The sequence below is a fragment of the Leptinotarsa decemlineata genome, unplaced genomic scaffold (genome assembly GCF_025532065.1).
Source record: "Leptinotarsa decemlineata unplaced genomic scaffold, Ldec_3_MD MMD2_tig00003192_RagTag_RagTag, whole genome shotgun sequence".
Classification (NCBI taxonomy): Eukaryota; Metazoa; Arthropoda; class Insecta; order Coleoptera; family Chrysomelidae; genus Leptinotarsa; species Leptinotarsa decemlineata.
The window spans coordinates 2,155,930-2,171,647 of NW_027412582.1; the positions used below are offsets into that span (position 1 = coordinate 2,155,930).

At 34.7% G+C, this 15,718-nt stretch overlaps 1 protein-coding gene across 1 annotated transcript; it reads left to right on the forward strand.

Moving 5' to 3' along the window:
- Positions 1-3,440: 3,440 nt before the first annotated feature.
- Positions 3,441-14,745, forward strand: LOC111516483 (probable ATP-dependent RNA helicase DDX20). Its single transcript, XM_023172639.2, has 3 exons — positions 3,441-3,736; positions 9,078-9,251; positions 12,333-14,745. Exons 1-3 carry the CDS (start codon positions 3,550-3,552, stop codon positions 14,471-14,473), a joined length of 2,502 nt encoding a protein of 833 aa, XP_023028407.2. The 5' UTR covers positions 3,441-3,549; the 3' UTR covers positions 14,474-14,745.
- The last annotated feature ends 973 nt before the right edge of the window (positions 14,746-15,718 follow it).

Below are 15,718 nucleotides of genomic sequence, written 5' to 3' on the forward strand. Positions count from 1 at the left end.
GAAAATGACCTGGTAATTACAGTAAAAGGTTCTTCCTGGTAATTTCCTAACAAAATTTTAACTTTATTCTGGGTAATTACCGGGTAATCGAACTCACGATAGAATACACATTTTGGCATTATTTTGTATAATAACATTGAGAGTTATGACAGAAATCATGTCTGCCAACAATTAAATTTGAAACTCGGTTTCTATTTAACCCTTGTCAAATCTGATCATCGCTATAATACGCTATTTTGAATTAGCCCCAACAGCGTAGCTAACAGTGTCACTCGCACATTTTATGTCGAATTATTTTCGCAGTAGAGGTTCAGTGCATATTCAGTTTTTTTTATCTTTCTCCATTACTATATAGTTGGAAGAATGGACATACACTAATTGTGCACGACATCTGAGTTCTTTTAAAATAATCTGCTGTGGAATGTGTCAATAGGCAAGTTTAACTATCTTACTATTAATTTACTCATTTGTGGTTTTTGAAATTGAAATGGACAATTTTCCCAAATTGAGCTTTGAGAAGTAAAAGCTTAGGTATCGAACATTTCTTATTTATCAACGAGAAGATTGATTCTTGAAGCAACACATTGATTGTTTCTAACATACATTTCCATCTTACAACGCCGACTTTTTGAAAATGTTGGGTCTTTGCAAAAAACGGGTACTTTCACACACTTGTAGTAATTTGACGATTCACCATTGGCAACACTGATATAACATGTACATATGAAAAAAAAAGAAGATGAAAACTTAACCCAAGAATCTAAGAATCTGTTTGTTATTGTTTATGTTTATTATTTAGAATTTATTAGTTGATGTAGACAATTTAAATAACCATTCAAATTGGACCATAGAAATAATCATTACTTGCGGTGATACTAGTTAATGTGGACAATAGTAATTATCACTAAAATTGGCGAATGAAAGAGAATGACTGAAAGTTCAAATCAGCAAAACTTGCTCAATGAAGATATGTCTCGCTTGTCAAAACGGAGTGCTGATGAAACTATCGAAATCAGTGATGGCAAATTTTTTGAATTTGGTTTCAAAAGTATAGTTCAATCAAATGGAACGGAATGGAAAAAAGTGCTGGAAAATCCTACAACAGTCGATCATCTGCAAAATATAATAATGGAAAAGTTTCGCGTAGAAGAAGAAAGAGCCGAAATCGAAGAAAGTGGTGATGTTGAACTCATGAAGTGGGTCCCAGTAGAACCCCCTAGTAAGAAATGTAAAGTTGAACCAACCTGTATTTCCAAATCGGTTGGACAGGACCTCGTGAAGTATGAACATTATGGAAAGTATTTCGACGAATGTAGTGAACACCTTTCCAAAAGTGCAGCAAACTTCAGTAATGTTAAAAACTTCAATGAATGGTTTTATTATGAATGGGAGGCCCAGTTGTATGGCATTCGGAATTTGGTACAGCAAGAAATATACCGAGAAGAAATGAAGAAGTATCGGAACACAAAGGACCAGCAAAAGAAAGAAAGTTAGCTTTCTAGCCACATTGTGGCAGATGGCAGATTTATATCAAAACATTTTAGAACAAAGTGAATATTTATTTTTACATAATTCTAAGACACATGTTAATATAGGGAAAATAAAAATTCAGAAACTGAAAACTAGTTAGAGACGTTAGATCAAAAATAAAAAGTATATTTAAAATTAAATAGACTATAGTGGTTGAAACATTTTGTTATAAAAATAGAAAGAAGAATTTCGAAATGAGATTTGAATTTTATTTTTATTTCTTTAATTGCTTTTGAGAAGTTATGTTATATAAGAAGTCATTTATAAAAAAAACCTATTTTTACGCCATCTCCCGCGAATAGATCAAGCAATAATCTCGATATTTCTGTCAAATACAGATCTCGAGAAGAATAAATATGAAATGAAAAGAAGAGTTACAAACATACATGCAGGTGAAGCTAATAAAAGCGTGATAATGATAATAAGTAGTAAGGCCATAAAACTATTACACTGAAATCACAGAAGATCAAGTTGGGAATCCCCTGAGACGCCTGATCGTCGCTCACAGCGAGCGATGCGACGGGGGAACCACCGTGTTGAATAATAAAATAAAATAGAGGCGCCCAAAAGCGATCTCCAGCAGGACCGGTCTTTAATTATTTTATTTTTGGTCTGATAAAAAAATGAAGAAAAATTTGAATATTACTAGTGTAAAATTACAATTGTTTTAATTATTAGAATAATTTAAAATTTATCAATTCAAAAATAAATTTTTATTTGTATTTTATGGAGCTGTAGTTTTCATTATTGGAATAATATCAACAACATAGAGAGAAACCCTGCAAACCCCGGTTAGGCATCAATCTGTTTACAGCATTACTTATTTTCTACAAATAATTAACAAATTCACACATATGTACTTTAAAAATAATCCACAACTTTCAGTTAGTTGTAAGAAAAAAATAATAAAAAAAGAAAGACAAAAATGAGCCAACCAATTAAAATATTTTCACTATCTTTTCCATTCCAAAGAAGAAATGAAAAGTTCTAAATCTACATTGTATGTATTTGCAAGTCTCAAAATTCTGCCTATATATTCATTCTGGCCATAGTTGGTATGATAAAAGGGTATTTTGAAGATTTCTTTTTCTCCTGTTCTCTTTGGATCCACATTTAAAATTATATGTTCTTATATTGGTGTAAGATCTGATTCTAATCTTCTATGAGCCATAGTATTCAAGTTAAGAATTTCACCTGGAGTTCAACTGCAGTATTATTCATTACTACACCAAAGATTCCAAACAGTGCATCACAAGTTAAGAATTCTCACTTTGATTTTATGGTTATATTCACCAATATGATATCCCAGTTCATATGCGGGGTCCTACAAAAAAGGGCAGTTAGATACCTGTGGAAAGCTCGAATACGTGAACTCTGTAGACCATTATTTATCAGCAAAGGCATTTTAACCCTCACCTACATTTTTATTGTAGAGTATGTATGTCTAATACACAAAAACCTCAATACAGTCGATACCCCAAAACCAACAAGTCAAATGATTTACAACTACGGAATTAGAGGCAAAGCTTCTGACTGGATTTCGACTTTCACAATAGGCAACAATATGTGAGCATTCGATTTGAAGAGAACGGTAAAATGAATAATATACATTAGGATCCATTGAACTGTTCATAATGTAGCAGAAATAATCCATTCTCAACTTGAAAAATTACACGAAAATGTTGGATTTGAACTAACGGTCTGTGGATCGTAATTCCGTCACACTACCACTTGCCAATTCACCGTTGATAGCGAGGATAATAATAACTAACTGTAACTAATAATAACTTCTTAAAGGAATTTCTCGCACTTGAGGATACATAGAACCACGTAAAAGCAAAACTCTTAATAGGTTCCCAGTGCGTACTGTATTACTTATTGGCCGGATGGTCCAAACAGCTCAGGCCGCAATGTAATTCGAAACTGAAGAAAGAGAAAAAGTATAAATATAACCTAAAATATATTTCTAACAATTTTTCACTTTAAAAAGTTTTTTGTTGTCAAGTAATTACCATTAAAATGGCTCAAGTTTTAGCACAATCTTCGGATGACAATTCCAGGACGAGAGATGTTATTACTGTGGAAAGTGTAACTTTTGAATCTCTTTTTTTATCTGAAAACGTACTGAAAGGTTTAACTGAAACGGGCTTTAAAAAGCCTTCTCCCATTCAGTTGAAGGCAATTCCAATAGGCCGATGTGGATTTGGTAAGATATGATTGGTTTTTAAAGTCCTCATTATATTTTAAGTCATTTCACTAGGAACGAGTAACGTATAAGAAGTGTCTGACGAACAATCGGCTGGTCTGGATAAATTGGTAATAAAAGGGTGAAGGAAATCTATGTAGAAATCTACCCATGAAATTATTTGTACTATTGGGAGAGATCTTAAACTTTTCTACCAAAAACATTGTGAATGAGGGCTCACCAATAAAACGAATTACTCTACTTCAAAGTATGTTTTGGGGCTGAGTCCCTGTGGAAGCAATATTCTGTAAATTGTTGAATCTATTATTGACAGATCATCAGATGTGACTTTGAAAATATTTTTAACAAATTCTATAAGATATTTTCAATATAGCTATGGCCCTGAAACCATTACTTCTTTAATATAACTTCACAGTAACGACAAAATTATTCGGCTCCAATTTTACTCAATATTCACTAACCCAGTGTTTCCAAGCAGAGGAGCCTTTAAGATCAATAAACTACCTACTGTGTCGGCAATCTATATCTATGAATCAATAAAATTTGTCATCAATCGTCTAGGCCATTTTGACATACATCGCTAAACGCATATTTATGAGATAAGATGAAAAATAGACTTCTCATCACCCATGCAAAATCCCTATATGAACGTAGCAATATCTATATTGGAATGAAATTTTATAATAATCTTCTGAAAACCATAAAAGATATTGTCGTTGCTAAGATTTCTGAAATCTATAAGAAAATTCTTATGTAATATAGAGCCCTACAGTACTTATTTATTTATTCAATGGCACAGCCAGTTTACAAAAACATATTTAACAAAGTGTGAAGAACTACAAAGTATTTTTGAATGCTCATGTCTGGTGTCTACATTACATTTACAATTTTACAAAACATTTAGTGAAGTGTGAAATACAAAATATTAATAAATCCTTATGTGACTACATTATTAAAAGATGAAACAATTCTGGTACTCACAAGGAAGAAGATGTAAGAAATCTGGTACTTACAAAGAAAATGGTGAGGTAAAGAAAAGCTTCGAAAACGCTATAGCCTTTTCCATTGATTTTTAAAGACCTGAAGTGATACATTAAACAGATCTCAGTTATTATATTGATTTCCCAGCTTCAGAATATGAGGAATCGGACTGTTCAAAGCATAATTGGTATGGAAAAAATGTATATGAAAAATGTCATGATTTCTTGTATTTTTTTGTTTGATATGAAAATTTATTAGTTGAAGTAGTTCTGGACAGTTTATCTCACTATTTATTAATTTGAAGAGGAAACTCAAGTTCATAGAAATTCTCCTATCTTCCATTGATTTTATATTTAACTTGGTTAAAAGTTGACTGTACTCATATTCTTTTCGTTGAATACCAAAGTGAAAAGCACAATTCCTTAAGAATTTCTTTTGAACATTCTCATCAAATCGATATTTACAATATAGTATGGGTCCCATATAACCGAACAATATTCAAGAAAGAATCTTACGAAAGTACAATATAAAATCTTTTTTGTTTTAATTGAATAATAATAATAATAACCTAGCATTTTGAGACTTTTTTCTACAATTTCTGATAATTGAAGATTAAAATTAATTTCGCTCTCAAATTTAACTCCCAGATCACGAATAAATGTTTCTCTTTCAAGAGCTATATTATTTAATGTATATTCAATGAATATTGGACTTCTAATTTTAGCGAACGTAATGATTTGACACTTATCGATGTTTACCTCTAACAAATTATTTCTACACCACATGGAAAAAGCTTCGAGATCTTTTTGAAATAATTCAGCAAGTAATTGTTCGATAAAGTTTGAGATCATAGGCAAAAATAAGAATTTCTGAATATTTGAAAACAAACTCTATGTCCGATACAAACAAGTTGAACAGCAGTGGGCCCATATGGGATCCCTGCGGTACCCCTGATGGAACCTGAATGCGCTATTTACTTGTAGGAATGGGGAATGTTCCTCCTGACGAAAATCAAGTAGTTTTTATAAAATATCTCTAAAACAACGCATTTTAAACTTATCATTTCAACCTTTTTCTTTAAAAAATTATTTAAATACTTAAAAAAGAGGAATGAAATAATGCATTCAACATTTAAAGGGATTCGTTTCTATTTTACCATTTGGCAACATCGGTTATAGCTAATAAAGGACAATGAATCTGTTACCTGTATGAGACAAACAAAGATGACATATTTCTGAGGCGTGCTGTTCTGTTTACTTATGTTCCGAGTTCTGAGACATTCTGTGACTTATGACGTTTTGTGCACGTAACCTATCTTCCTCTATATAAATAAATAACAAAACAACTGTTGTTTATGTGGCTTGTGTAGGTGGTATTGAACTATAATTTATATTTTGCCTTAATTGTTGATTTATAAAGATAATTGTCCTTTTTTAAAGTAGAATATCTAGGTACGTATAAATTATTTCAACTTGATATAGGCGCTGTTGCCAATATGTGAATTAGAAACAAATCCCTTTGAAAATTAAAATCCAACATTTGAAACATCAATTTGAATAATTTTCGAAGTGAATTTGAAAAACTCATGAATTGAACTCGACTTTATTTTGTTCACACTTGCATTTGCTGTAATAACCCAAATTGAGGAACATTCTCTATCATCTCTTCTTTCAATAATCATGTGCAATATGACGCACATTTTAAAATGTTTGTAATCATGTGTAACGTGTTTGAATGTTTCATATTTAGATTTATATGTACCTACACATACAGTGCATTTCTTTAATGTCCCCCCCCTCTTTTTATTTTTCGAACGGGTCAACTCAAAAAATTTCAATTTGGGATAATGAAATCTGGGTCAATATGCGTCAATATGGTGACTGGGCGCCATCTGGCCCCCAGTCACCATATTGACGCACCTGACAAATGCTTCACAACCCTAGAATATAATGTCAATATCTTGATCTACTACAAAATGGCGGAACTTTTAATAATTGCCTGAATACATTGACATTTAACTACATAATATGAGGTAATACACTTGAGGTCAGTTCAGAAGATGCTCGATATTTCATGCCGAACATTTTCGAACACAGTAACGTCAATATCTCTACAAATTTTTATTATTCTCTGTCGTATATCCAATGTTGAAGAAGGTTCAGTTACAACTTTTGCTTCAAATAGCTCCATAAAAAAGTCCAAAGGTGTCAAATCTGGCGAGCGGGCTGGCCATTCTCAAATCTGGCGAGCGGGCTGGCCATTCTGTATGACCTCGACGGCCAATACAATGACCGGGAAAAGTAGTACCCAAATGATTTCTCACTTGTCTGGAGTAATGTGGTGGTGCTCCATCTTGTTGGAATACAATATCCATATCGAATTCATTGGGATTCGCTTTGACGATTTCAATGATGAGAGGGTCAACAGTAGTTTCTAGCATATTCAAATACAGCTCCCCTGTTAAATTTTGATCAATAAATAGAGGTCCTATAATATGGTTTCCCAATATTCCTGCCCAAACGTTAATTTTTTCCTGGATATTGGGTATGTGTTTCCCGGAAAACGTTAGGGTTGGTGTCATTACAATAACGGCAATTTCGTCTGCGAACATTGCCGTTTAAAAAAATGTACATTCGTCACTAAAGCAAATATTGTGGAGATAGGTAGGATGCCTTGCAATGGTTTCTGTCATGATTTCGCAGAATTTTGTTCTTTGATCAGGGTCATCTTCAGTTAATTGGTGTACCATTCGCGGCGGAATAAGTAGACTGTTCAGGATTCACTACCATCTCACCAATTATTTGCACTTGCTGTTCTCATTTTAGAGATTGTTGACGTGGTACCTTTCTACTAGTAAAACCGAAAACTAAATGAGAATATTCTAACTGAACAATGATGTTCATTGTCGTACTCACATTTTTTATCGTTTTTATAAACAAAAAATAACTCCACGAACCTTATCGGGTTGTTAGAATTGCCATATGGCAGATAAAAAGGAATATTTCTAGAAATATCGATACTAATGTGTTTGACTTTAGGAAATTATTAAATGTTCCGCCATTTTGTAGTAGGTGGAGATATTGACTTTATATTCTAGGGTTGTGAAGTATTCGTCAGGAGCTTCAAAAAGATATGTCACAAGACCCCCTTTGCCATGCATTAACAACATTTTTGGGTGTATTGATTGATAATAGGCTTAAGTTTGAAGAACACGTCCGACAGCTCAGAAGTAAAATTTCCTCTGGGTGTTATGCAGTGCAAAAACGGCCTACTATGCATCAATTGACTCCCAAATTCGATATGGGATACCTTTTTGGGGAGCATGTTGTCCAACCCTCTTGTCTTCTATATTGATTATTCAGAAAAGAGCTGTAAGATACCTCTGTAAGGTAAAACCAAGAGACTCTTGCAGATAACTCTTTATTAATAATCAAATATTAACTGTCATTGCACTTCTCATCTTGGAGACAGTATGCTTAGTGAATAAACACAAATCAAGATGTAATGTATCGACCTTACCCTATTCAATTCGAAATACGGAGTTTAGCCTCAGGCTTCCAATTCCCACCTCTAACTCAGTCAAGGATTCAATATTTTACAATGGTGCTAAAATTTACAATCATCTGCCAGTCGATGTAAGGTCCTCTAATTTGACAGGCAAGCGTTTTAGAAAGGCTGTAAAGAAATTTTTAGTAGATAAGCCCTATTACAGTCTACAAGAATACTTTGTAGACACCTTTTAGCATGTTTATTGTATATGTTATGGTATGACCATGTATCATGTGTGGATTTTAGACGAAAAGTTATATTATAACTTGATTATTTTTTATATTGATTAGTTATATTTAATTGTCCTTATTGCTTAAGCTTATGTTTGCATTTTACTAGTTAAACGAAATTTCTTTATTATCTACTATGACTTGCGATTTTACTTATATTAATAAGTTATATGAATTGTCCTATTGCTCAAGCTTTGTCAACAAGTTTCCCTTAAGACAATAAAGCATATTTATTATTATTATTATTATTATAATTTCATTCTCCCAAATTTCAATTTTTTGAGTTCTTCAAAAAATAAAAGGGGGGGAACATTAAAGAAATGCAGTGTATATATAGTTGTATAGTAGTAGTAGTATACTAGACAGCCGAGAAGTTTTTTCCATAATTATTTCCTTATGTGTTACACTTAGTCTCAAAGATACTATGAACAAGATATCATTTTAAATGTACTTGGTCCTTTTGTGTATGATTTTGTATTTTATGGCGCAATAAATACTTGTTATTATTATTAAAAATGGCATTCGATTCCTTCTCATTACTGTGCTATATGCATTTGTTCATATCGTTCACTTTTTTACAGATTTGATAGTGAAGTCCAAATCAGGTACTGGCAAAACAGTTGTTTTTTCTGTAATTGCACTAGAAAATATCATCACGAAGAAAAAAGGATTACAAGTTTTAATTGTTGCACCAACCCGGGAAATTGCAGTTCAAATTCAAGAGGTCATTGGATTCATTGGATGTCATATCGAAGGTAAACTTCAATTATTAACAAATTGCATTCACATATGTGAAAAAGTTACCTTTTTCAGAAGTGAAGATGTATTATGTCAAAGCTCTTTTCCAGGTTTTGCCTGACGATCCATTTAATTTTTTTCCCAGATAGCGCCCAGTCGCCATCTTGAAAGTATCATCTGTCAATTTCACTTCAAAATAAAGTATTCATGCATTAATTTCATTATCCCAAATTTCAATTTTTTGAGTTGACCCGTTAAAAAAATAAAGGGGGGGCATTAAAGAAATGCACTGTATATGCTCCATATGCACTTCATTTTATTATCAGAATATCTGATTTTTTCTTGGTAACACTCAAAACCACTCAATATTTCGTATTCTCAAAAGGGAGCAAACAAATTATAATTTGTCCTACTAACATCGAGGATTTGAGTTAGTTTGTAGTTTCTGAAGTCTCCTCTCGTTATAAATTTTTTATTTTTATAATCTAGTTTTGCATAACTCAGTTAAATTAAATATACTGAAACCAATAATGATTGAGAGTAGAAGTAAGCCCAGTTGACAGCAAATCGGGGGCGTGCTTATTAATTTTTGAGAGGGTTAAGAATGAAAGAAAAATTCTTAGTACAATTAGTTAAAATATTAATATACATTTTTTATTTATTTCATTAAAACTTTGCAATATCGTAATTTACCTAATCGTTGTAGTCATTAGGTGGGCCTTATGAAAACGGAGTAATAATCGTGGTAATTATAGTAGGTACCAAATAAATTAACAATATTAATAAAAAACAATATATATATATATATATATATATATATATATATATATATATATATATATATATATATATATATATATATATAACTTTTTTTCACTATTGGGTTGCAGCAATTGATAAGTGAACTCTTCATAACTATTCTCAAGCTTTCGAGTAACTTAAACTCATTGTCAGGGGTACTAGAAAATACAAATTACAAATTTTTGATAATAGAATATAATATAAATGTAAATGTACAAATTTTCGTCTAATCTTCAACCTCAGATTCGTCACTGTTGCTACCGCTATCATCAAAGTGAATTATGATTGGTTCAATATTGTGTTCAATACGGTTGTCTACGTCCCACATTTTTTGCTCCTCTTTTGAAACATGCTGCATGCATTTCTTCCAGTGTTCTGCAGAAACAGTTCGAATAGCTTCTTGTAGGTGATGTTGCACGTCCACTAATTTAAATGTTCTGTTTTCTCGTGCTACATATCCTTTTACTTGCGCCCAGATTAATTCTATTGGGTTTAATTCGTAGTGGTATGGTGGTAACCTTAAAACTGTAATTCCACGACTTAACGCCATTTCATCCACTGCGAATTTTTTAATTTGTCTGTGTGTAATTTTGTTAGCTGAAGTAGTTCTGTCTTTAAACTATCTTTGTTATATTGGATGTTCTTATTAATTAACCATTCTTGAATTGCTGCTTTTTTCCATGATTGTTTCGGTAATGGTTCTAAATGTCGACTATGGTATGGGGCATTGTCCATGACGATGACAGACCCAGGTTCCACAAGTTGAATGATGCCTTCAAACCATTTTTCAAACACCTCCGCATTCATCTCTTCATGATAGTCGCCTGTTTTCTTAGATTTAAATATTAATTCACCATTTGGTAAAAATCCACTGTCGCTTCCTATATGCGTAACTATCAGACGACTACCTTTTCCAGATGGCTGTTTTAACCCAACTGACAAACCTTCAATAAAGGCTTGTCGTTCACTTGTTATATTACCATCCTGCCATACTTTTTTGACCGTATGTCCTTGGTTAACCCATGTTTCGTCCATGAAGTACAATTTTTTTTGAGCTTCCGAAATTCGTCAATTTTTCTTAGATAGTTTCTTCTCCATGCTATTATTTCTTGACGTTCAATGAGAATGCTTTTCCTGTCAACTTTTCCGTACGTAAATTTCATTTCGTGTACAAGTTTCCTAAAAGTTTCTTTACCCGTTTTTGGGACCAATTCATGATCGCTAAGTGCCTCCAGAACTGTTTGTAGTGTGGGCAGCTCATTTCTGAAAAAGAAACTGTGAATAGTTCTGCGTATACTGGTTTTGGCTTCTTCATCAAGTGTGATTTTTTTTCGTCCGCTACTAGTTTTTGGCGTTTGTACGACCCCATGAATTTCTGCTTCTCTTAGTATTTTGTAAATCGATGATTTTAGTATATAATCAGAGCACATATCAACTAATTTATCTTTTGTAATTGTGGAACTTAATGATGTAGAAATGCCCGGTTGGTTATTCGGAGGTACACACGTAGAATTACAGCACATATGCACAAAGTCATCTTTTGGTGACTCATGATCTCTTTCAAGACAGTGAAATACTCGCAGTACAATTTGTTTTTCTCTTACTGACCGAGACTCCGACCGTTTTACCTTTTTCGACGTGGAAGGCCCGACCATATCTCCCATTTTTTGAGTAGTTTGAGAACGGTGTAGAAATATAATTATGTAACGCTTAAATACTTATTAGCACTATTATTTTCACCAATTGTTATCACAACACGTCGATTGCTGACTAAATTAACTGTAAAACGTACAATTCACGTTGTATAATTCACAAACCAATGATACGCTCATGGCTGCGAGTACATTAGTGAGGACTGCAACGATGAGATGGAAGTTACGGTAAAGTGACAAAGACAGAAATATCGTTGCGTACAGCGTTGCCACTAGTTGTAATAAATATCTAACACTATACAGAAAATAATGAATTTTAACTGATCAGTAATCAGGTAATCAGGAAATGTATAAGTATTACTCATTACAAGCTCATTACTGATTTTTGTCATAAATAATACCTTTTAATCGTACTAGTATTGTGTAATATCTATAATTTGCCACAACCTACAACTCTACTGCTTACTATATTTTGATTCTGCTATAAACTGGTAATGTAAAATTTAGATATGACAACGCACTTTACTCTCAATCATTATTTGTTTTACTATAATAACTTGATATAGACAGGGCCGTAGCGAAAAGGAAAACCGGTGGGGGGGAAGGGAATCATTTTTTCTCCTAATAAACTGTTCTTTTTTCTAGGATTAAAGGTAGAATCCTTCATTGGGGGCCTACCGCTCCAAGACGACAAGGAGAAATGTAAAAATTGTCACATTGCCGTTGGTACCCCTGGAAGACTGAAACATTTGATTAAAGAAGGCGTTCTGATAACTAAAACCGTACATCTCTTCGTACTCGATGAGGTCGACAAACTAATGGAGTCTAGTTTCCAAAACGACATCAACGAAATTTACAACAGTACGCCCCCTAAAAAACAAATCATAACCACCAGTGCAACTTACTCTAAAGAACTAGCAGAGTTTCTAGAAGAGTACATGTGTTCACCCACACACGTAACGGCAGAGCTGGAGACGCCTTTGCTTCTAGGCTTGAAGCAGTTTGCTGTTGTCGTCGACTCTCACACAAATGTGGTTCAGCAGATGCGGGTTAAAACTGAACAGCTGGTGAAGATATTTTCCAGTATCTCTTTCACGCAGTGTATAGTGTTCTCCAATTACCAGTCGAGGGCAGAGAGCATAAGTAATCTCCTGAACCAGAAAGGGTGGCACTCCACTTACATATCGGCGGCGCAAACTCAGAACGAACGGTTGTTGGCTGTCAATAGCCTCAAGAAGTTCGAATGCCGCATATTATTGTCCACGGATCTGACGTCGAGAGGAATCGACGCCGCAAATGTAGATCTGGTTATAAATTATGACGTTCCTTTGGAAGCGACGACTTATCTGCACAGAATGGGAAGGGCGGGTCGTTACGGGTCGTTTGGGGCTTGCATTAATTTGGTGTCAGGAGTGGCCGAGTTGAGTCTTCTGCAGGGAATTCTCGGGCAGATCGGAGGCTCAACACTGTCCATACCTAAACTTCCTACCTTTTCCGGTAACGTATCGGATTTACTGAAGGCTGATTTGTCTTCAGAGGAACACATCGTCGCCAGGACTGATTACATCATCGGTTCGAATTCTGAGCTGTGGAGTAAGAGTAGGGTGTACGATTTAACGAAAAGAAACGGCAAATCGAAATCAGGAAAGGGTTCTAAATCGGGTAGCGGGAAAACGGCATCAAAAAAAGAAACGAGCTCCGAGGCTGAATCTGCTGATAATTCCCAGATACTGAGTATTCTGAACGATAATAAGAATGAGGTTGAGGAGGTGCAGAAACAAATTTCGAATATGGATACTCAGTCGATATTGGAGTCTCTAGCCTCTCAACAGTTTGAGATGGAGGAAAGAACTGGGTGCGGTTCAACTCGGCAGCCCCCTCCAGGAGGTGATGCAGCACCAGAAACCGCTGTTGCAAGCGATAGAGCTGCCATCAATAACATTCTTCACACGCTCCTGAACCAGAAAAATATTGAAACCGCGGGTGAATCCCACAGTAGACCAGCGAATGAAGACGGCAGGAAAGATTCTTGTATGGATTCTGACGATCAGAAACGGAAGGCAGTGTTCACAAAAAACATGGCGCTGCTGAACGTTTCCAAAATCTTGGATGGAAAAGATGAAGCTGGATTTATTTCGGAGGAATCCCCGATTTCGGAGTACCTGGACATGCTGAAGAAACAGGAGAGAGAGAAGGTGTCTGAACTATCAAAACTGAGCTTGAATGACATTTTGGGTACTCTGCAAGATGTTGAGAAACTTCCACAGTGTACTACCCCCTCCCTGCCACTAGAAGACGCTCCGTTCAAAATGGAGGACGTGTTTAAATTCGGATACGACTGTATCGTTAAGTCCGACAATTACAGTTGGAAAACACTTCTAGACAGTGTCGCAGCGGAAGTTGATACGCAGGAGCAAACAGAGGAAAACGAAGGGATCGACACGGATGGAGAAATCGAAGCGATGAGCACGGAGGAGAAAGAAGTTGAGGTTATGAAATGGGTTCCCGTGGAAGCGACTAGTAAAAGTCGTGAGGCGGGATATACCTGCACCTCCCAAACGGTTGAACGCGATTACGAGAACTACAGTCACCTCAGTGCGTATTTCAATGAGTGTAGTGAACAGCTGTGGCAGAACGGGTTGAACTTCGATAATGTCGCAAGCTTCGACGACTGGTTTCACTACGAGTGGGAGGCACAGTTGTATTCCATACGGAACTTTGTCCAACAGAATATATACGTTTCGGAAATGAGTCGGTATCAGAACACGATGGCAGGTGAAAAGTAAGGGAACCGTTGAGGCTGACCACATGATCTCCGCTGGATAAAGACCCTTCAAGCTGATTTCTGCTGAGTTTTCTGTCTTTCGTCGGGAAAGTCTAGTAGACGAATCGAATCATTCTGAAGCGGTCTTTGTGATTTTTTTAGGTCATTAGAATTGCATCAGGGACGCATCAGTTTGTTTTCAACAGAGCTATGAAAGGCATGTGATAATATAAGTAAAAAATCAATGTAATTGTTTTTATATAATTTTCCAATTATAGTATTATTTCAACTGAATTAGTTCATGATTTCAAGAAATAGATAATATTCAACCTACACAGTAGGTTGAACCTACTGTTCAACCTACTGTGGTTAGGTTAGGTTACCCACCTACCTAACCTAACCTACACAGTAGGTTGAACCTACTGTGTAGGTTGATTGGACTGACGCCTATCAGAAAACAACTACTCCACTGGCTAATACCACGAACGGTGTTGGATTATATCCGACAGGCGTCTCAGTGCAGGAATCTTTCACACAAAATTTCCTGCATATACAATTGGCAATACAACTGAAAGAGTCGATCTTCAATTTTGGAACAGGCATACTTGCAGACCGGTTTCGGGCTCCTTAGCCACTCGACAGTGCAAGATAGTGATCATCATCGACCTAAAGTTAATGATATTCCATAATTGAAAATCGAAGTTCTTTCAGAGTATTTCATTCATCGACTTAAGTTGGAGCGAACAACAAAATTGTCACTCCATCTAGTGGACGAAGTACTAATCAACTGCATATCCGAAATTTGCCCTTTGCCCTAAATCTTCAGACAATGTCCTCATTCAGAGGAATCGAGCATTATGTGGCATTATGGACGTGCAATTTATTTTTGAATCCTTCGAAAAACGAAGCCAGAAAAAAATAAAAACCATTTTCCGAAATTTCTGTTTTTTATGGATATATATATATATATATATATATATATATATATATATATATATATATATATATATATATATATATATATATATATATATATATATATATATATATATATCGGAAAAGTCTAGGGATATTTTTATAACGTACTAAATATCATAAAAATAAATGCATGAGGTCGTTTATTTTCGATTAAATTGGTACACTCGACCACCCTGTAGATTTCTATGGGTTGATCAAAGCCTGCAAAAACGGTAACTAATCTTTTATCAAGTTTTTTTACAAACTGCAGGTTTTCGGCTAAAATGAATAATCTGAAAGTGTCGAGTTT